Genomic DNA, 24,324 nt, shown 5'->3' on the forward strand with positions numbered 1-24,324 from the left:
TTCTGCCTTTGCATTCTATGTTTTGATTTATTTTTCTGTGCTTTAAGATGGCACAAAATACACGTGAAAATAAATAAATCATATCAAATATTTCAATGCCTCCTTGCTTTACCCAGTTCGCAACATGGCACAATTGTACACTTTCTCCATATTAGGCTTGGAATAAAAAGATCCATCAACCATGTTTTGTAACAAACAAATTAATTCTGTTATACCATCAAGATGCAAAATTGGTTTACACGCACAGTTTACAATGAGGAAATGTGAATATCTACTCTTCTAGCCCCAAAACACATACACATCTCAACTGGCTAAGGAGAATAAAATGAGATTTCACTCTACAGAATGCTGCATTCACCCAGAGAGCAAAGAGGAAGATTTCCTTTGTGAAACAGAGGTTATTCGAGTATGGTGATAAACCAGGTAGGTACCTGGTGTACTTGGCCAGAAAAAAAAAGTGCCACCGCCGCCCCCCCACACCCCCGCCAAATCTATCACATCCATTAGAGAGTGTGCTGGTCCTATCACCTGCAATCCCAAAAAGATTAACGCAGCATTCAGGAAGTTCTACTCTGGGTTGTACTGGTCACAGGGCTGTGAGGACAGATTGGCGAAGATGGAGTCCTTTTTTAAGACCTTGGACCTCCGCAGTGAGGCAGCTCCAGTAGTAAAGTGTCCGGCCAAGATGGATTTCAGATCAAATTTTATGAGGAGTTTATAGACACACTGACTGGGCCAATGTTGGATATCTACAATTACTCGTACACTTAGGATTGCCTCCCATCCTCTCTGAGAGAAGCAAATATTTCTCTTATTCTCAAGAGAGGGAAAGCCCCAGAGGATTGTACTTTGTATAGGCCCACATCATTATTAAATGTGAACTTTAAAATTTTCTTGAAAATGCTGGCGTTAAGGCGAGAGAAGGTCTTACCCTCCATTGTAAAGGAGGACCAGACAGATTTTATTAGGGGTCGCAGATCCTCTAATAATATTCGGTGAGTGCTAAATATGGTCCAGATGTGCCAGCAAGGGTTGACTCTCGGCATGGTAGTCTCCCTGGATGCAGAGAATGTGTTTGACCGGGTGGAGTGGCCATACCTCTTATGTCCTGGAACGGTTTGGCTTTGGAGGAGTTTTTGACAGATGGGCGGCAGTGTTATATAGTAACCCTAAAGCAGCAGTTCTCACTAATGGTATACCATCTGACACTTTTAGTATTGGCAGAGACAGCCGACAAGGGTGCCCCCCTCTCACTGTTGCTATTTACATTGGTGATTGAGCCATTGGCGGAGGCCATTCAGAGGGACCCCAATATAACTGCCCCAGAGGTGGGGTCAGGCAGGCATAAGATCATTGTTTACGCAGATGGTGTTGTTCTGTTTCTAACTAACCCGACGGTATCTGTGCCCTGCTTAATACAGTTGATTAATTTATTTGGCTCTTTCTGGAGTACCCGATCCAGGGGGTGGAATCTGATTCCCTTTCAGGTGGTCACAGGGAAGCATTTTTATCACCCCCACTTTTGATCAATTATATAAAGCTAACTTTGTGCAGTTGCTACAGAAGATAAGACAGGACCTTCGGCGCTGGGACGATCTTCCGATACCCTGCTTGGGTAGAAAAGCTCTGGTTAAAATGAATGTTCTTCCACGTTTATTACATCCCATGTAAATGCTTTCTTTGATGTTGCCCAGGCAGGGGCTACAGAGGCTTAACAGCTGGCTCGGCTCTTTAATCTGGCGTTACAGTCGGCCTCTTATGAAGCTGGTCAAATTGCAGTTTCCGCTGGGGATGAGGGGTGTGGATTTTCCAGACTGTAATGGCTAGTCGCTATAAGTCCGATATGGAGAGGAGAGTGCTTCGATCCACAGGCACTCTCTCTGTCAGCACCCTCTATCACTTATAGGAGGTAATGTCTCGAAGGACATTGAGTGACTGTATGGAATCTAAGCTCAGGAATTGGGGGTAGAGATCTCACCAAAGGAGTGGAAGGATATTTGGGAGAATGTAAGGAAAATTTCAATCTGCAAAAGGATGCTGGCTGTGCAATTGAAGGGACTCCCCAGGACTTATTTGGCGCCAGAGCCAAATTTAAGACGGGAGCATTACCACTGTGCCCCAAATGTAAAATAGATGTTGGTACTCTTACTCACTGCTTGTGGTCATGCCACAAGCTTCATAGGTATTGGGGCACTATAGCAAGTGTTTCGGAAGGGGTCTTGGGAACCGAGGTCAAGGTAGATCCAGTGTCCCTCCTCCTGGGTTTGCCGAATCTCCCCTCTTTGGATGAGCATGGGAAGAAATTGCTTAGTATTCTTTCATTCTGCAAGGAAGAACAAAATGAACCATAAAGACACGGACTTATCAGCTATATTGGATAGGACCTTTGTGCGGCCATGACAGCTATGTCTGGCGATCTGGGAGCCCCTGGGAGGAGGAATTCTGAACAAATGTGGGTACGCCAACTAATGCTTCCAGTGACGGGGAGCTTTGGTGGGTTTGCACTGAGTGTTGTAACTTAACATAATTTAAATTAATTTGCCTTGGTTCAACTCAGTTTAATTTACTTTCTTTTTGTTTTGAATTAGTTATTTATTGAATTGTAGTTTGTGTAGCGTTCTTCTCCTAAACTGTTTGGGGAGTAGAGTAGTAGTTTATTTACTGTTATTGTTGTTATATTGCAAGATTGTTCTATTATTTTGTAGCAATTTCATATCTTTGCAATTCAAAATCTTCTCAACAAAATATTTATAAACAAAAGATATAAACTCCATGTGACCAACCAAAGGAATCACACAAAAAGATTTCAAGTTTTAATACTTTTACTGCAGCCATCCAACTACGACCAGTGATGAAGCATTATTTAGCAAATAACTGATACACTAAACTATCAAAAGATTAACACATTCAAAAACCCCCATACTACACCTATGCTTTATTCCTCACTCTCTGTAGAAGTGCACAATTTATACTTACCAACCAAGCCAGCTTAAAGCTATTTCATTTCTCCCTTTTTCACCAAGTCACAACATTGAATGAATATCAAAAAGCACTTCTCTCAAAGCACTTTCTCTCAGGTGAGCTGAACTGAGTAATGCACTAGGTGGAGGTGCGTGGGGCTACAATCATTGGGGTTTATAAGAATCAGAGAATAAGATTCTGAAGGAGCTTGACGTGGGTAGATATTAGAATGATGTTTTCCGCTTGTGGGCAAATCTAGAATTAAGGGTAACAGATCAAATAATTGGGACTTTGCATTTAAGTGAGAAGGAATTACTTCTCTGGGAGACATTAATCTTTATGATTCACTTTCTCGGTGAGCTTTGGAGGTTGCTTCACCAAATATATCCAAGAAACTTGACAGGGTTCTGAAAGGATTTACAGGGATGTTTCTGTGGTTGGAGGGTTTGAGCTACAGGAGAGGCGAGGGCTATTTTCTTTCGAGTGTCAGAGACTCAAGGGAGAGGTTTATAAAATCATGAGGGACGTGCATTGGGTAAATAGACATGGTCCTTTACCTGGAGTGGGGAATTCCAACTAGAGGGGACAGGTTTAAGATGAGAGGAGACAGATTTAAAAGGGACCTAAGGGGCAACGTTTTCACGCAGAGGGCGGTGCATGTTTGGAATGAGCTGCCAGAGGAAGTGGTGGAGTCTGATACAAATTATAATACTTATAAGGCATCTGAATGGGTATGTGAGACTGAGTGGAGAGATTTATAAAGTCATGAGGGGCACAGATAGGGTAAATAGACAAGGTCCAAACCAAAGGCCACAGGTTTAATGTGAGAGGAGAAAGATTTAAAAAGAACCTGAGGGGTACCTTTTGCATGCAGACGGTGGCGCATGTATGGAACAAGCTGCTAGAGGAAATGGGGAAAGTGGATACAATGACATTTAAAAAGAATCTGGATGGGTAAATAAATAGGAAGCATTAGAGGGATATGGGCCAAAAGCTGACAAATTGGACGATATCAGTTTAGAATATCTGGTCAGCATGGACAATTGGATCAGAGGGTCTGTTTCCATGCTGTACATCTCTACGACTCTATGACTGAGTTAAACATTGATGCAAAATCGAGGACACTAGGGTGCAGGGGCTGCAGACAAAGAAATTGGAGTGATGGCGCAATTAGATCAGTCTAATCTGGTTGAATGGCTTATTCCTGCTACTATTTCATATGTTCTTGTGCTATGGCATGACATCTCTTTAACTAGAGATCATCATCCCTCGTGCTTTCTGCTTGACAATCCATAGAAAGGGCACACTTCCTTCTGTGCTCACTACACTTCTCTCTCTAGGAACCCTCTTTCTATTGTTCTCTTTCTAAAAAGAAAATTTGCCCAGTTTCTGTTGCCTTTGCTTGAGGTGTGAAAACTTTGCCCCTTGATTAACAAGTTTTTTTGACTTGGGCCCTCTTGTCCCTATGGTAACCAAACCCCCGAGCCTGTGACAGACAAAGTTAAAAAACTTCTTACAAACCCTACCTTTCCAAAGCACCACATACTATTTGAAAATAAAGAGACAGGTTAAAACTTAAAAATCTTATAAAATATTGCATGTTACTGAGGCCCCGTAAATGCTGTTATTTATGCTATAGAAAGAATTCTTACCAATTATGTACAAATAGAGTCAGAGAGTCATAGAAATGTACAGCATGGAAACAGACCCTTCGGTCCAACCCGTCCATGCCGACCAGATATCCCAACCCAATCTAGTACCACCTGCCAGCACCCGCCCCATATCCCTCCAAATCCTTCCTATTCATATACCCATCCAGATGCCTTTCAAATGTTGCAATTGTACCAGCCTCCACCACATCCTCTGGCAGCTCATTCCATACACGTACCACCCTCTGCATGAAAATGTTGCCCCTTGGGTCCCTTTTATATCTTTCCCCTCTCACCCTAAACCTATGCCCTCTACTTCTGGAATCCCCGACCCCAGGGAAAAGATCTTGTCTATTTATCCTATCCATGCCCCTCATAATTTTGTAAACTTCTATAAGGTCACCCCTCAGCCTCCAATGATCCAGGGAAAACAACCCCAGCCTGTACAGCCTCTCCCTGTAGCTCAGATCCTCCAACCCTGGCAACATCCTTGTAAATCTTTTCTGAACCCTTTCAAGTTTCACAACATCTTTCCGATAGGAAGGAGACCAGAATTGCACAAATATTCCAACAGTGGCCTAACCAATGTCATGTACAGCTGCAACATGACCTCCCAACTCCTGTACTCAATACTCTGACCAATAAAGGAAAGCATAACAAATGCCTTCTTCACTATCCTATCTACCTGCGACTCCACTTTCAAGGAGCTATGAACCTGCACTCCAAGGTCTTTTTGTTCAGCAACACTCCCTAGGACCTTACCATTAAATGTATAAGTTGTGCTAAGATTTGCTTTCCCAAAAATGCAGCACCTCGCATTTATCTGAATTAAACTCCATCTGCCACTTCTCAGCCCATTGGCCCATCTGGTCCAGATCCTGTTGTAATCGGAGGTAACCCTCTTCGCTGTCCACTACACCTCCAATTTTGGTGACATCTGCAAACTTACTAACTGTACCTCTTATGTTCGCATCCAAATCACTTATGTAAATGACAAAAAGTAGAGGGCCCAGCACCAATCCTTGTGGCACTCCACTGGTCACAGAGCTCCAGTCTGAAATACAACCCTCCACCACCACCCTCTGTCTTCTATCTTTGAGCCAGTTCTGTATCAAAATGGCTAGTTCTCCCTGTATTCCATGAAATCTAACCTTGCTAATCAGTCTCCAATGGGGAACCTTGTCGAACGCCTTACTGAAGTCCATATAGATCACATCTACTGCTCTGCCCGCATCAATCTTCTTTGTTACTTCTTCAAAAAACTCAATCAAGTTTGTGAGACATGATTTCCCACGCACAAAGCCATGTTGACTATCCCGAATCAGTCCTTGCCTTTCCAAATATATATACATCCTGTCCCTCAGAAATCCCTCCAACAACTTGCCCACCACCGAGGTCAGGCTCACCGGTCTATAGTTCCCTGGCTTGTCTTTACCGCCCTTCTTAAACAGTGGCACCACATTTGCCAACCTCCAGTCTTCCGGCACCTCACCTGTAACTATCGATGATACAAATATCTCAACAAGAGGTCCAGCAATCACTTCTCTCGCTTCCCAGAGTTCTCGAGTACACCTGATCAGGTCCTGGGGATTTATCCACTTTTATCCGTTTCAAGACATCCAGCACTTCCTCCTCTGTAATCTGGACATTTTGCAAGATGTCACCATCTATTTCCCCACAGTCTATATCTTCCATATCCTTTTCCACAGTAAATACTGATGCAAAATATTCATTTAGTATCTCCCCCATTTTCTGTGGCTCCACACAAAGGCCACCTTGCTCATCTTTGAGGGGCCCTATTCTCTCCCTAGTTACCCTTTTGTCCTTAATATATTTGTAAAAACCCTTTGGATTCTCCTTATTCCTATTTGCCAAAGCTATCTCATGTCCCCGTTTTGCCCTCCTGATTTCCGTCTTAAGTATACTCCTACTTTCTTTATACTCTTCTAAGGATTCACTCGATCTATCCTGTCTGTACCTGACATATGCTTCCTTCTTTTTCTTAATCAAACCCTCAATTTCTTTAGTCATCCAGCATTCCCTATAGTTACCAGCCTTCCCTTTCACCCTGACAGGAATATACTTTCTCTGGATTCTTGTTATCTCATTTCTGAAGTTTTCCCATTTTCCAGCTGTCCCTTTACCTGCGAACATCTGCCTCCAATCAGCTTTCAAAAGTTCTTGCCTAATACCGTCAAAATTGACCTTTCTCCAATTTAGAACTTCAACTTTTAGATCTGGTCTATCCTTTTCCATCACTATTTTAAAACGAATAATGACCAAACTCAACTTAATTTTCAGCTAGCCTGCTTTACTAAGTTTTATGTTTAATTCATATTTTGCATTCCCACATTTGTAAAAGCAGAAATGATGAAAGGATCCATTTCACTCACCGAGAATGTCCATGAAAGCCCGATCCCAAAACTCGTCCACTGTGTAGCATTCTGCAGAAGTAATGTTGACTGAGAGAACAATGTCATCCTCCACATATTTCAAGATGAGATTGTTGACTACAATGTTCACATTGTTAACAACACGCCTAATCAAGCTCTGTACATAACCTACAGCAGGATAATAAAAGAAGATTTCATTAGTGTCACTTAAATCTGCACAGCAAAACTTCAAGAGAAATAAATCTATTATGGAAACTTCCTCAAAATCAATATCAGTATAGAACAGCTGCTGGCTATTTCACCTTTGTTTGCTACCTTGAAATATAGTCAACTGATGTAGTAAAGAAGTGTATCACTTCTACTCAGCGAGTTTTCTGCAATTAAACCTCCCCAGAGTTTCAACTGATCAAAACAATTAAAAGGAAGTGTAAAATAGTTCACTGCAGGTTGAAATTAGCACCAGCAGCTACCTAATTATAGACTTATCATTATAGACATCACACAAAGAGGTCATTCGGCCCATTATAACTGTGCCAGTCAACAAAGATCTGAATACACTAATCCCATTCTGCAGCTCTTGGCTCATTGCCTTGAAGACTATAGTAACATTCATGAATATATAAATACTGCTCAAATTTAACAGTTTCTGACTCATCTACCTAGTAGGTACTGAGTTCCAGACTTTCAACAATCTCTAAGTGAAGAAGTGGACCATCAACTCTCTTCTTTGTCTTCTACCTCCTGTCTTAAATTTATATCAGGTAGTTATTGAACTCTTAATAATGGAAAAGAAAACCTTCCCATCCACTCAATCTATATCCCTTAAAATCTTAACTGCTCCAAGGAAAACAACCACAGCCTTTTGAATCTTTCTTCATTGTTCAAAGTCTCTAGCCCAGTCAGCAATCTGGTACACCTTCTCTGAACCCCTCTCTAGTGCAATCACACCTATCCCATACAGTGGTGTTCAGAATACTGCATGCAGTATTCCAGTGACTAAACCTGTGTTTTACACAGTTGCAGTACAACCTCCTTGTTCTTGTATTCTATGCCTTAGCTAATAAAGGCAAGTACCTATATGTCTTATTAAGCACCTTACCTATCTGCCCTGCTGCCTTTATGAATCTGTGATATGCAACGAAAGTTCTCTGATGTTCAGCACTTTTCAGAGTCCTACATTCTCTACCATTCATTGTGTCAACCCTTGCCTTGTTAGCCTTCCCCAAGTTCCTCACTTCTCACTTTTCAGGGTTGAATTCCATTTACCCACCTGACCAGTGTGTGGTTATCCTCCTGTAACTTATGGCTATCCTCCTCACTATTCATAACCATACAAATTTTTGCATCATCTGCAAACTTCTTGACCATACTTCCTACACAAAGCCCAAATCATAAATGTACACCACAAACAGCAAACATCCCAGCACTCAGCACTGTGGAACTTCACTGAAAACATTGCTCGACCATCACTCTTTTTTTTCTGCCTCTCATCCAATTTTGGATCTAATATGCCACTTGCCTTGGATCCCATAGGCTCTTACTTGCTTGACCTCCTTACCAAATGGCTTGCTCAAGTCTACATGGACCACATCAAATACATTATCCTCATCAACACTCCTGGTCACCCCTGAAAATGTTTCATCAAATTTGTCAAACGTAATCAGCCCTTAACAAGTCCTGATGAATCTACATCTCTCCAAGTGAAGATATATTCTATCCCTCAGAATTATTTCAAATTATTTCCCCACAACTGAGGTTAGACTGAGTGACCTGTAATTTCATGATCTATCCCCTCTCGCCCTTTTTAATAATGGGACAAGTTTAACAGTCCCTCAGTCCTCTGCACCTCACCTCTGGCCTGAGGGCATTTGAAAATTACCAAGGTCTCTGTACCTCCTACCTTGCTTCTCTCCACAGCCTGGGATGCATCTCATCCAGGCCAGCAGATTTGTCCACTTTTAAGGGTATTCAACACGTTGTTGCCTCCTCTCTCTCTGTTAATTTCTTCAACTATTTCACAGTTCTCCATCCTGATGCCTATTCCTGCATCTTCTTTTTCCATTGTGAGAACAGACGCAAAGTATTTATTGAGGACTGTGCCTACATCTTCTGGGTCCACCAACAAATTACCTCTATGGTCCCAAATGCGTCCGACTCTCCACATTGTCATTCTCTTGCTCTTTATATATTCATAGAACATAGAGCATAGAACGTAGAATATAGAACAATACAGCGCAGAACAGCGCCTTCGGCCCTTAGTGTTGCGCTGACCTGTGAACTATTCTAAGCTCATTCCCCCCTTACACTATCACATCATCATCAATGTGCTTCTCCAGGGATTGATTAAATCTCCCTAATCTGGCTGAGTTTGGCAGGTAGGGCATTCCACACCCTTACCACTCTCTGGGTAAAGAACCAGTCTCTGACATCTATCTTAAATCTATCACCCCTCAATTTGTAGTTATGGCCCCTCATACAAGCTGACGTCATCATCCGAGGAAAAAGACTTTCACTGTCTACCTTATCTAATCCTCTGATCATCTTGTATGTCTTTATCAAATCCCCTCTTAGCCTTCTTCTTTCCAACGAGAACAGACCCATGTCTCTCAGCCTTTCCTCATAAGACCTTCCCTCAGGTCCAGGCAACATCCTGGTAAGTCTCCTCTGCACCTTTTCCAATGCTTCCACATCCTTCCTGAAATATGGCGACCATATTCCAAGTGCAGCTGCACTAGCGTTTTGTATAGTTGCAGCATAACATTGCGGCTCCGGAACTCAATCCCTCTACCAATGAAACCTAAGACACTGTATGCCTTCTTAACAGCGCTATCAACCTGGGGGCAACTTTCAGGGATATATGTACATGGACACCAAGATCTCTCTGCACATCCACACTACCAAGAATCTTTCCATTGACCCAGTACTCAATATTCAATAAACTCCTTTGGGTTTTTCTTTATTGTGCATGCCAATGCTTTTCATATTTGTTTTCTTCAGAAACGAAACGAGAAATGTTGAATTTTCAAACATTTAATTACGTCATTGCATTGTTTTTAACAAGCGGATTGAATGAGATTTGGATGTGCTTCTACACAAATCACAAGGTGATTTCATACACTGAGTATTTAGGATAGTAAATGGTGTTCATTGCAAGGGAACTTGAGTTCAATAGCAAGAATTTGCTGCTCGAAATTTACAAGGCTTTTGTGAGAAGAAACCAGAATACATATAAAATTTTGGCTTCCTTACTGAAAAGAGGATAGACTTACCTTAGAAGGGGAACAAGAAAAGTTCATTGGGTTGAAAAAGAGATTGAGGAGAATGGACCAACACTCACACGACATGGATAGATGGTCATATTGAAAAACAAACCTCTGAGATGATTTGACAGGGTACACTATGAAGAAGTGGTTTTGCTTGGTGGGAGAGTAGAAAAAAGGAGTATGTCTGAATAAGGGGTCAGCCATTTAAGAGATAAGGAAAGCTTCCTTCACAAAACTTTTAGGAATCTTAGGAGTTCCCCAGTCCACAGAGATACAAATGTTCAGTCATCGAGTAATTCAGAACCTAGTTGGATAAATGTTTAGATTCTAAGGGGGTTGGAATACCAAGTTGAAGTCAACATCATCTATTATCTTCGTGAATAACAGAGCAGGCTTGAACAGCCATATGGCCTACTCCTGCATCAGTGTCATATATTCATTAAAAAATTACATTTGGAAAATATTTAACTACAACCCAGAAAAAGACAAGAAACAACAGAATTATGATGAAAAAATGTAAAATGAAAATTGCAAGTTCAAAAATGTTCTATTTTTAAACACTTGCCTAAATTTCTTAAGTTACTTTCGGTTTAATTTTCATCTCGCTTCCAAATTTTTATTGGGACCAAAATTTAGTTACGGTGTTTTTTTTAAATGGAGGGCTCAGTGAAGTTTGTTTGCTTGCAAAGTAAAATAAGCAACACACAAATTGCTTTAAAAATGTCCACAGACATTACTGAACCACTGTGTTAAATATGTTTGTAACGCAAGTACAAATGCTTAAATAATTCCAGTACCAAATAACCATATTTAATACTTTAACTGTGTTTTGACGAGGTTTTGAAATGAATTTTGCTCCCATTAGTTCTTCTCCCACAACCCCCTCCCCAAATTGCAAAAAAAAACAGTAAGCTAACATTTAACCTCCTGTTATTTTTATTTCTGGATCTAATTTGTAAAGGCCAGCATACTGGTGTTCTGCACTGCTCTCTCTATTAAGCAGAAAGACTTGAGTTGTGTCAACAATTGACACAGTCAGCACCTGCATAACAGCCTACTGGGAAGAAACCTATTTAAAATTGTTCAACCATATCATAGCTGGAAAAACGAACTCCATTATGCATTCCCAGTGCGTAGTAAACGCCATCATCTGCAAAATGCAGGAGTGAAATATCATACCCGCCAAGTGCTTTTTTTCTCCTCCAGTTACTAATAAGGATACAATGCCAAAAAATTCTGTTGTGCAGAAAGATTTTTATATCTAGAGTAAGTATAGTTTCTTCCCATTGCTCTAATAAGGAAATCAGAAAACTCCCAACGGAAAGACCTTAGGAACTGAACTCATGGTAACTCTATCACTGAAAATTTTCTGCAAGCAGAATCTGTAACTAAGAGTTAACAGTTCACTGATTCCCGTACAGAGGTAATAAAGATGAGACGGGCCATCCTCCAAGAGAACTGTAGCGCACATGTGGCTGTAGACCTTAACGATGAACATATGAGTTTATAAAGCATTGAAATTGAGTGATTGCTTTAATTTGGAACCAAGATGAGGAATCTCTTTAATTGAAGTCCTGGCTGGTGGATGACAACATGCTGAAGTATGTTCTGTAAGGGAATGCATAACTTTTGTTTTACTTAATAACTGCTTAAGTGAGTACGATTGTAGAAGATATAAATGAGTATGTCCCTGTTTCGCTTCACATTTATGCCACTTTAGTTATTTACTTCTAATCACCTTTTTCATATTACCTCTTGCAAAAATCTTACAAAGGTGCTGCTGGCTTGTTTGAAAGGACTGTTCCTTTTGAAATAATGAAGAAGCCTTTGCAAATCTGAGATTTTTACTTAATTCAACCAATACTCAGTATTCTCTGCACAAAATTGATTAGGTTCTGCAAAAATAAGGCACAGAACGAACTGTGAAAATATCATGAAATTACAAACCCTGAGGCAGCGTTACGTGTCTTCTCCTACTCCTGTGTAAAGCCCTAGAATCCATACCATCATGCCAATCAGGGTGATTTGAAATCTAACTTAAAGATGTCCATTTAGTAGACTAAAAACTATACATACACCTGCATGGTTTGCAAGGCTAAAAAGGTGTTTGTTTATTACATGTGGAATCTACCACATAACTGCTATTCATCCTGCCTCAGTCTCAGAAGACCCATTTTCAATTGGCCACAGGTAGATGAGAATATTCCACAGCAGCGCTTTGAGTTTTATTTGCTCATGGTGATTTAGGCTGCTCAGCTATGACCATTCTACTCAAGGAGTCAAATCAGTTCTCTATAGTTTCTCTATAGCACAGATGAATCAGGTTCATTTGCTTTCAAGTGATCTTAACTAGAAGAGGCATGTGGATAAGTAGAAGGAAAACAAAGCAAATATTGCAGATAGAAAGCACATTCTGGAGATGGATTACTCACCCTTTCAGATGCAGCAAAGCACAAGTTAGGCTCATTTTAAGATATGTTAATCATCATACTTTGGAAGGCTTACCAATGTGCTACAAAGGTATGTGCTTTGTATGACAACCCTTGAAACATGCATTGATAATCCTGAATAGCACAATTGTTTTCAACAATATCGTTCAAACTATATCAAATTTTAATTTCCATGTTACAGGACTGAAAAATATCTCTTCCAAGTGATGACATTTAATCTGCTCAATTATCGTGCAGAATATCTAGAGGTCATTTTATGATTACTCAATACATCAATTATCAGCATCTTGGAGTATTAAAAGATCCCTCAGTACCAACTGGTGCTGAAATCATCTCAGCATCAACTAAATGTCAAATCCTTCATAATACTCACATAGCAAACTATGAATTACAACACTGGTAATATCACATCTGGAGTGCCCAGGAGATCCTCTGGTACAAAGTGTAGTGTGAAAGTCTAGATATGGCTAGATTGCTCAGCCTTCAAATTCCAAAGAAGAGTCATTAGACTTTACATGTTAACTCTATGTCACAGTAATTTTGCTTTTTATCTATTCTGTTTGACCAACACATTGTGGACTGTTTCTTATGTAACAAAGTGCAAAGAGAAAACTTTAGATGATACCACAAACAAAAAGTATAATATGTAATGACATGAGAACTGATTAAACTTAACGCACTCCTGCATTTTGTAATCCATTTCAGATGTTGGTGTAGATTTGATAACCAAGACTGACAATAAACTATATATGCCAGTGTCAGATTGCTTGTTATATCACCACAACACAACACTCACATAGCAAACTGTGAATTACAACACTGGTAATTCTTGAACAACTCATCACATGATGAAGAAACTTGACAGACACTTGAGAAAATTAAAGTTGCAAAGCTATGGGGATTGTGTGGGGCAAATCGGACTGATTGGATCACACTACTATCTAAAAGAACATGGAGGACAGCTAGATAGGAACACCACCACCTGTAAGTTCCCTTCCAAGCTACTCATCATCCTGACTTGCAAATATATCACTTTTCCTTACTGTCACTGGGTTAATATCTTGAAACGCCCTCCCCAATGGCATTGTGGGTGAACCTACAGAACATGGACTGCAGTATTTTAAGGAACCAAGGGATTGGCATTAAATGCTGACAGAGCCAGCAATGGCCACATCCCATGAACATTTTCTTTAAATGCAGAGAATGGGAACAGACTCAACACACTGAATGTTATCCTTCTGTACTGCAGTGACTATGACTAAAACAACTTCATGAAAAAAGTATTGGCTACATTATTCACATAACATCTGTTAGGGAATAAAAGGGAAAGGGGATCTTCAATATACACAGCAACTTCCTCACAGTCAAGATGATTTAATGTGCTTCACAGCCCATTAACTGCTTTGGAGAACACTCATCATTGCAAACAGAAACATAGCAACCAATTTGCACAGAGCAAGTTCTTCCTAAACAGTAATAAATAATCAAAGAAATTGTTGTACTGATATTAACTGTATGATAAATATTGGCCAGAACACCAATGATAATACATGCTCTTATGTAAACATGCTCTTATGTAAACATGCTCTTATGCTATGGGACTCTTGCATCTGAGAGGCCAGAAGGAACCTTGATTTAGCATCTCATCTTAAAAATAACTCCTGCAATGATGCACTGGAATGTTAAGCCATGACTTTTTCTATTCATTCCAAAAATTAGCAACACTGGCAAGGGAGCAATTGCTACCCAGCCCAACTGTCTTTGAGAAGGTGACATTGACCCACCTTCTCAAACCCCTCCAGCCTGCGTGGTTAAGCAGTCCTACAGTGAAAAGAGGGCAGGAATTGTAAGACTGTGGGCCAGCAATAATTGAGGAATGTATTCAGATCTAACAGGGTTTGAACCCACAATCTTCTAACACAGATGAGAATACCACAAAGCTGAAGTTCAAGCTATATGTACAACATTCAGCACTGAAGTTCCGTCTCTACTGAAGTCCAGATCTGAGGAGTTCAGGGGTCGTGTCACCCTGACTTATACAAGAAATCTAGGTACTATCTTTGCAAAGCTATCAGGAAAATCAAAGAACAATACCAGACTAAACTAGAGTCCCAGGCTAACGACATGAACACACATCTATTGTGGTAAGGCCTACACCATCCCACCACCTCCGATGAGCTGAATGCATTCTATGCTCATTCTGAACAGAAGGTCAATGAAATGATGTCACCGGCGCAGACAGCCTCAGGTGCACCTTGCAGACAGTCAGTACTGCAGACATCAGATCAGCCTTCTGGAGGGTGAACCCACAGAAAGCAACTGGCCCAGATAGAGTCCCCGGCTATGCACTTATATCCTGCATGGACTAGCTGGCAGGAGTAATTGCAGACATCCTTAACCTATCCTTACTACATTGTCAGGTTCCCACCTGCTTCAAGGAGACCACTGTCATCCCAGTGCCAAAGTAAAGTCAGGCAATGTGCCTTAATGACTACTGCCCAGTGGCTATGTCATCGTTATCATGAAGTGCTTTGACAGCGGAGTAATGGCACATGTCAACTCCAACCTCCTGGATTGCCTTGATCCACTACAATTTGCCTACCAAAGCCTGCTTGATTGGCACAACTCATGCCACCACCGACACTCCGAAGACAGCAATCTGTACTATCTACAAGATGCACCAAAGAGACTTGCTGAAGATCCTGAGACAGCACCTTCCACACCCACAGCCAATTCCATCTGGAAGGACAAAAGTAGCGGATACATGGGAACACCAAAGCAGTAAGTTCCCCACCTAGCCACTCACCATCCTGAAACTTGGAAATATATTACAGTTCCTTCATGTGTCACTGGGTCAGAATCCTTGAATTCTCTCCAGTATGGCATTGTAGGTCTACCTACAACACATGAACTGCAACAGTTCAAGAAAGTTGCTCACTACCATCTTCTCAAGAGAAGCTGGGGTTGGACAATAAATGCCATCCTGCCAAAAATACCAAATCCCACAAGATAATACAAAAGGAGAAAAAAGATTGAACTAAGAAAAACAACTTTAAATCTCAAACAACAATCAAAGCTTGAAGAAAAAGCACAAATTGCTGGAGAAACTCAGCAGGTCTGACAGCATCTGCAGAAAGAATGTTTCAAGTCCATGGACTCTTCTTCAGAACTGATGGCATCAGGGAAAAAGTGGTATTTATGCTGTTGACAGGGGTTGGCAGGGGAAGCAGTAATCAGATAGGTGGAGATGAACACTGAGCGAAAGAGAGAGGGAGGGGAAAAAAGTTAAGCAGACAGAGAGATCGTTGATACTAAGCCACGAAGGAAGAAAAACTATGTGGGTGATAATTTGGAGAAATTAGATTGGCTGCACTGAAAGCAATCCATATTATGGCAGGTCGTGGAGTAAGGGGGTGCATAAAAGATGGATGTGTTCAGCTTCTAAAATTATTGAACTCAATATTCTGAGTCCTGAAGGATGCAAGATTCTCAAACTGAAGATGCTAAACAGGGAGATCAGGAGGGCAAAAAGGGGACATGAAATAGCTTTGACAGTGTGATAATTCTAAGTTATTGCCAATCAATTTCCTTGGCATTAGAAAATCAACAATTGCAAGTCTGGACTCCTAATCTTTCAAGGAAAAGGAAAATCCAAATGGATTTTATAAATACATTAAAGACAAAAGGGTAACTAGGGAAAGAATAGGACCCCTCAAAGATGAGCAAGACAGCCTATGTGTGGAGACATTTCCTCCAGCTTTCGTGAAACCTCACTGGAGCACTGCAGCAGGCCTGTGACAGAGATGTTAGCATCGGAATGTAGTGGTGTGCTGAAGTGGCAGGCAAGTTGAAAGATTAGGAGTCCAGACTTGCAATAGTTGATTTTCTAATGCCAAGGAAATTGATTGGCAATAACTTAGAATTATCACACTGTTAAAAGAGTACTTAGATTGGAATGAACCAGACTTAATGTTCTGTGGTTTGGAATATATCTACCTCACAAATTCAGCTGCTTCATGCCACTGAACTCATTGAAATGGCATGCCAGACCACAAGATACTCTTTTTGCATAACTAATAATAAAGCAATGTAATGTCAGCACAAATCTTCACAATTTCAATGTAACTATGCATCTGCTCCTTGTCTGAAAGTGCATCATTTGAGCAGAGGTAATAGCATAATTAATGACTCACCAATAGAAATACTCTGGGTCATTGTATGCAAGCAAAAACAAAACTCAGACAAAAAACACCCTAGTATTTTGGGCAATGTAAACAAAATGTCTTCAAAACTCCACCTTCTGTTCACTGTCAGTTCAGAAAAATATACACCGGCCAGATGCCAAATTACCAGTTAGAAGGCATGGGTGGCAAACTGTAGTTGTTTTCCGAATTGAGAAATTTGCATTTAATGCAGATATTCAAACAGCATCAGTACAGAATCATTCGTTTGTCTCAATTAAGAATTAATTACATAATGTGGTGGGCAAACGTATCCATTGATTGATAAGCAATCACTCTGGTTTGAAAAGTGACAGAAACAACTGCTCACCACCCCCACTGCAAATCCCACAGCTTCCAGTCTTTTAATTTGTCAGGGAGACACAGAATTCTTGTTCTGAAGAGGCACTTGTTATATGTTATCTTAACGAGTTATGAAGTGATGATTTTTTTTATCTTGCCCTCTTATTTAGAGGGCTCAAAGCCTGTATCATTATTGATCAGTTTCCATCTAAATTTAAATAGATACCACATCTGGAGACTCGAGATGATGGCTTCCATGAAGCCTGCAGTTCAATCAACCAGGGTTGAGGTCTCAGCCAATATTTTGCAACTAGTACAAAAAAGCAGAATTGTTTCACAACTCTTCAGCCAGAACCTGTGTAATGAAGTGTAAATCAATCAGTGCAAATGAACTCAGTGCTGATGTTCAGAATCCTTAAAGTAGGAGATTAAAATTAAAATTATATCATGCCTTCCACAGCATCAAGACATCCCAAAGTCCCTTACATGCAATTGTAAGCTGCAGTTACTGATGTTCGGTAGGAGATGAAGCAGCATCTTGTGCACAGTGCAGTTCCACAAACAGCAATGGTATTATTACCACGTAATGTGTTACCAATACTGGCTGAAGAATAAATATTGGTCAGGATACCAATGAAACAGCTCAGTTTTAATAATCATCTGTAATTTCAGATGGGACCTCTAGTTTATTTTGTCCTCCAAAAAAATTCCTTTACTCCAGCTGTAAAATAAAACTTTAACGATCTCAGATAATGGCCAGAGAATGTATTTGAGTTACAGCAAATCCTAATCTTATAAATGAATGGAGAACCTATTGCACTTGGCACATTTGAAAAGAACACTAGCTATCACATCCTGTGGCTAAGGTCTACTGCTTCCAGAAAGCATACACAGCATGGCATTGAGAGTGTAAAGTGAACTGTTCACATATGCATACAATGTGACACATCAAGCAATGATTTCTTTCATGATCAGTATTTTGTGACAAGCACTTACCAGCAGATGTCTTTAAATCTGAAACATACCAAGCAGTTTAAGTTGTGCAATGCATGAAGACAGCACAGACATGAATGGTGACAGCCTTGGACTGACACAGATTCTGATGGCAGATGTGCAGTAATTAAATTCAGCCACAAGGGATTTATGGAGTTGGCAGGAAGACAAGGACGGAAACTTCGAATCAGAAAAATAGCGCCTGATACTGCTCATCAAATGCACTTTTTTTTTTGTTAAAGATACAACCATATTGCAAGGTCAGAGAAGTGATTCGAACGGCATTAGAGGCAAAAAAGAAAAACCACATGAGGTTTATAGTACATAAGATTTAAAGCATGTTGCTAAACAAAGAAAACTGTTAAACAGCCATGCGTAGAGCAACTAAAAGCTGAAAAAAATGCACTGAGCAAAAGAGCAGGAGCCTCAGCTTCTGAACAGCGCAAAGACATTGCAACTTCAAAGGCAGCATGAGAGAGCAGGGACCAACAGTTTCATAAAGAGCGAAGTCAGCAGCTTCTCAAGCAATGAGAGAAAGCAGGTCAACAGTTTCATGAAGAGAAAAGCAGACCTATGTGAAAAGGACAGCAATGGTGGAATATAAAAGCTGAAAGCAGAGAGTCACTTCAATTGGTTTCTTTCTGCAAGAGAAACTGTGACATCATAGGTGGGTCTTTCTTCCATCTTGTAACTAAACTTGTGTTTTAATCAGGAGACCATAAGAAACAAGAAAGAAGTATGCTATTCAACCCTGCAACAGGATCATGGCTGATTCAACATTCCTCACATCCACTTTCCTGGCCTTTCTCCATAACCCTGGATTCCCCTACTGATCAAGAATCTAAACCTTAAATGTACACAAGGACTCTGCCCTAACAGCTCTCAATGGCAACCAGTTGCAAAGACTCACAACCCTCAGAGAAGAAATTCCTCCTCATCTTAGTCTTAAACTGGCACCCTTTTATTCTGAGACACTGCCCTCCTGTCCTAGATTCTCCTAAAAGGGAAAACATCCTCTCAGTATTTACCCCTTAAGAATTCTATTTCTTTCAATGAGATCACCTCTCATTCTTCCAAATTCCAATGATTGGAGTCCCAACTTACTTCACCCTTGCTGATAAGATAGTCCCTCCAAATCAGGGATCATCGTAGTGAACCTTTTCTGAAATACTTCCAGTGAAATCTTTTAAGGAAACCAAAACTGCTCTTTACACTCCAAATGTGGTTTCACCAGCACCTTGTGTAGTTGATCTTAATGAGTGGTTACTTAGATCCTCAAGTGTAGATACATAAATATATAGATCTTAATTCTGGCCTAGAGAGGAACTTAGAGTGGAGTGGATCTCAGAAATGTTTGAAAGAAACAGCAACATATCAATGAGACAATGCATGGATTGGATATGATATTGGTTTTTAGGTGACAATATAAAATCCTACTAGTGAATATCAAATCAAGTGTGCAAAATCATTGGTTTTTGGTAAATCAGACATTACAAAACCATTATTGTTTACGCAACAATAAATTGCAAGTTTTCATTCCAAACAAATATTCCCCCAAGAGATGCAAATACACACTGTATTACCTTCTCCCATGATAGGATTCAAACCAGAGACCCGAGGACATTACTTGTGTCTCTGGATTAATATGATGAAGGGCTTTTGCCCGAAACATCGATTTTCCTGCTCCCCAGATGTTGCCTGATCTGCTGTGCTTTTCCAGCACTACATTCTCAACTCTCTGGATTAATAGTCTCACAATATTATTACGAGACCATTGCTTCTCCTAAGTACTCCTTTTGATAGATCATGAAGCTAGATCGTTCATCCACAGCTAAAGTTCACATGACTGAAACAAGTAAATCTGGTTTAGTAACGCGTCTGAAGAGCTGAAAATGTATTACCATATTTCCAAAGTGTAATTGCATTGGGATGTACATAGCCATTTGAAGAAAAATGGGAAAGGCAATTCAATTTTCCTTCCATTGTGGTAATGTTAATACCAGCAATCATTCCAAATTTTAGGATAAAGTATGCACAGGTAGGAGTCATTTTTAACTCATTATAGAATATGGGTGTCACTGATTAAATCAGCATTTATAGCCCAGAACTGGTAGTCTAACAATAACACTACAAGGCCATCGCCTCCCCTAAGTAATCCTTTTTATACCTCATGAAGCTGAATCTTTAATCCACAGCTAAAATGAGTGGTTAATTAGCTCCTCAACTGCAGACACAAAAATATATAGATCTTAATTCAAACCAACAGTGTCGAGATATTTCAGACCTTGTCATTCTGCAACAAAATGCTGATCTGAAAACAACAAATGCTGGAGATCATAGCCAGTCAGACAGCATGCATGGAGAGACAGCAAGCCAATGTTTCCAGTCTAGATGACTTCATCAGAGCAGAAGTGTAGAGGTGTCAGCATTGTTGGGGAAATGGGGGTGGGAGGTTGGGGTGCAGAGTCCTGGGGAGAAAAGGTGTTAATAGTTCAGATTAAGTGATCAGAATGTGAGAATGGCAGAACAATGTGTATAACTACTAGACTTGAAAGAGCAAAACACTCCCACTGGGGTGGGGAGGAAGGGGAGAGAGGACATGTTGGTAGAGAATGTGACATAAAGCTAAAAGAAAGGGAATAAATGGGAATTGGTTCACAATTTGAAGGTGTCAAATTTAATATTTATTCCAGAGGCCGTACAGTGCCTACTCTGAAGATGAAATGTTGGCCCTCCAGTTTGCACTGTGATTCACTGGAGCACTGCAGCATGCCAAGGACAAACAAGTGGGCATGCAAACATGACGCTGTGTTAATATGACTGGGTACGGAAAGGTCGTGGTCATGCTTGCAAACAGACCAGAGCTGTTCTGCAAAGCAGTCATCCACTCTAGGTTTGGTTTCTCCAATGTAGAGTTGGCCATACTGGCTGCAGTAAATACAATACACAAGATTGGAGGAGGTGCAGGTGAAATGCTGCTTCACCTGGAAAGACTGTTTAGGTCCTTGGATAGTGATCAGGGAGGACGTGAAGGGGCAGGTGTTGCACCTTCTGCGGAAAGATGCCATGGGAAGGCGGGGTGGTGTTGGTAGTCGTGGAATGGACTAGGGTGTCCCGGAGGCAATGATACCTGTGAAATGCAGACAGAGGGAGTGAGGAGAATATGGGTTTGATGGTGGAGGTCAGAACACTCCCCATCTACCAATACTCTCCTCCCCTAGCTAAATTTGTTCTATTACTGAACAATTTTGCCTTTAATTCATCTTACTTCTTCCCACTTGTCTGTCTTTGGTACACCCACCCCCCAAAATATAGCATAAATGCTGCCCCCTCCACACTTCATTTCAGCTCTGAGCTGTCATCTAGACTCAAAATGTAAGCTTGCTTTCTCTCCATGGATGCTGTCTGACCCACTGTGATCTCCAGCATTTGTTGTTTCCAGTATGGATTCCAGCATCTGGAGTAATTTGCTTCAACAAAATCTGTTGTCCACTATGAACCTTTTGGTCTAATTGTGCAGGATGACATCTCCTGGAATGATAATTAAGACTCAAGGCCAATTTAAGGAAATCAAGAGCTATCTGCAATCGCAAACAACAACAATGGCCACTGACACTTCAAACCTAAGTGTGTTAAACTGTCTTCTTACATTGCATGTAGACATTCCCGGCAAGGCCGGTATTTGTTGCCCAGTCCTAATTACCCTTGAACAGAGTGGCTTTCTCGGATAAAGCAGTGGGCAGTTAAGAGTCAACCAAATTGCTGAGGGTATAGAGTCACATAGTTCAAGCCATTAAAAAAGGACCACAGATTTCCTCCTGTAAAAACATCATGAGTGAACTATCAAGGATTCTATGACAGTTGACAATGCTTACGTGATTACTGAGACCAGATTATACTTCCATATTTTGTTCAATCCACATTCCACTACCTGCCATAGTGAGATCAAAACTCATGTCTGAGAACAGAAGCTGGGGTTCCAGATTACTCATTCCTGATGAAGAGCTTATGCTTGAGACGTCGATTCTCATGCTCCTTCTCCTGCCTGACCAGCTGGTCCTTTCCAGCACCACACTCTTTGATTCAAGATTACTATTTCGGTGTTATTAATGCTCCTTCACTGCCTCCCCTTGCTGAATTCATTTAGCAGAGATTCTCAGCACCCTGACTTTGGGTTCATCCGAATCAAGAGCCATGCAACCTCAGTCCTGATCTTCCCAAAGGTAGCCATTCCAGGAACCCTATTTAAATAAGATGGTGGGCAGACCAAGGGACCAGCAAGTCGAATAAGAGAGCCTGCAGTGATGCCCAACTGGCAATACCACAGGGCTGATGCAGGTAGGTGAATATAAGCACAAAACAGGGTAACCATGTGAAAGACTTATTAGCCCCCTTGTCTGAAGCAAGGAGGCAGCTTCCATGAAATGGTCAAAAATCACACGACACCAGGTTATAGTTGAACAGATTTATTTGAAATCACAAGTTTTCAGAGCAATGCTCCTTCATCAGGATGAAACAGCAGCACTCCAAAAGCTTGTGATGCAAATAAATCTGTTGGACTATGACCTGGTGTCATATGATTTTTGACCTTGTCCATCCCAGTCCAACACCAGCACCTCCTTTCCATGAAATGACTACACTTCCACCTTAGCAAGGGAACTCATCTGCTGTCAGGAAGGTTTCGGTAGCATTACCAATTTACCCCTAAAATGGGAATGTATTTCAGTTCATTTGGCAATCATTGCTGCTAAATAGTTAATGCCAATCAGGCCCGCTGTCAGCAACATCACTAAGAGATGGAATATGAATCTAATTGATTTGGGGTGGCACTGTGGCTCAGTGGTTAGCACTGCTGCCTCACAGCACCAGGGTCCCAGGTTCAATTCCAGCCTCGGGCAACTGTCTGTGTGGAGTTTGCACATTCTCCCCATGTCTGTGTGGATTTCCTCCAGGAGCTCTGGTTTCCTCCCACAGTCCAAAGATGTGCAGGCCAGGTGAATTGGCTATGCTAAATTGCCCATAGTGTTAGGTGGATTAGTCAGAGGGAAATGGGTCTGGGTGGGTTACTCTTTGGAGGGTCGGTGTGGACTGGTTGGGCAAGAGGGCCTATTCATTCAGACTATAGCCATAGGAAATTGTGTGTGGAGATTTTTTGAAGATGCAACTAACAAATTGATAAATGAGATCAAACGGGCTTCATGTACTTACATTTTCTGAAGGCTTCTGCTAAAGTCCCCCACAGGAGACTGGTTAGAAAGATTCAAGCACTTCAGACAGGAGGTAATATACTGGCATGGATCAATGACTGGGTATTAGGCCCAAAAGGATAGGAATAAATAGATCATTGTTGCAGGCTGTGACTAGTGGGATACTTCAAGGATCAGTACTTCGACCATCGCAGTTCATAATGTATCTCAATGATGTGGAGGTGGGCACCAAATGTAATATTTCCAAATTTGCAGATGATATAAAACTGATGAAGAATTTGTTTTGCAGAAGATTTAAAGCAACCAAGGGAAAAGTGAACAGTCTTAGTGAATGGGCAAGAACATAGGAGATGGAATGTAATGTGAAAAAATGATAGGTTATCTACTTTGGTAGGAGAAACATATGTGCTGACTATTTCTTAAATGGCAAGAGGTTAGAAAGTGTAGATGTGATTGGGGGTCAATAAGCTCAGTTAGCTGGACAACCGGTTTGCGATGCACAGTGACACCACAACATGGGTTCAATTCCTGCACTGACTGAGGTTACCATGAAGGACCCTCCTTCTCAACCTCCCCCTCTCACCTGAGGTAGGGTGACTTCCAGGTTAAACCACCACCAGTTGTCTCACTCCAATGAGATTTGAGAGTGTGTTGCTGGAAAAGTACAGGAGGTCAGGCAGCATCCCAGAAGCAGGAGAATCAACGTTTCAGGAAAGAGGCCTGATCTCACTCCAATCAGATAGCAGCCCTAAGGTCTGGTAGGAATACGGCAACTTCCCAGTTTATAAAGGAACCTAGGTGTCCTTAGCACACCATCACTGAAGGCTAGCATTCAAATATAGCAAGCTATTAAGAAGGATAATGGAATTTCCAGCCATTATTGAA

General features: G+C 41.0%; 1 protein-coding gene across 4 annotated transcripts in view; it reads right to left on the minus strand.

The window, feature by feature from the left end:
• vps13b (vacuolar protein sorting 13 homolog B) overlaps window positions 1-24,324 on the minus strand; it is a 977,967-nt gene that overhangs the window by 877,986 nt on the left and 75,657 nt on the right. For all 4 annotated transcript variants that reach the window (XR_015757055.1, XM_043687669.2, XM_043687667.2 and 1 more), the window contains exon 5: window positions 7,004-7,171. Coding sequence is in view for 3 of the 4 variants with exons in the window: in XM_043687669.2 (XP_043543604.2) it covers window positions 7,004-7,171 (168 nt within the window). In the remaining variant the exon portion in view is untranslated. The remainder of the gene's footprint in view (window positions 1-7,003; window positions 7,172-24,324) is intronic.

Source organism: Chiloscyllium plagiosum, unplaced genomic scaffold, assembly GCF_037043375.1.
Source record: "Chiloscyllium plagiosum isolate Xiang-an unplaced genomic scaffold, Cpla_swu_hap1 HiC_scaffold_4, whole genome shotgun sequence".
Lineage (NCBI taxonomy): Eukaryota > Metazoa > Chordata > Chondrichthyes > Orectolobiformes > Hemiscylliidae > Chiloscyllium > Chiloscyllium plagiosum.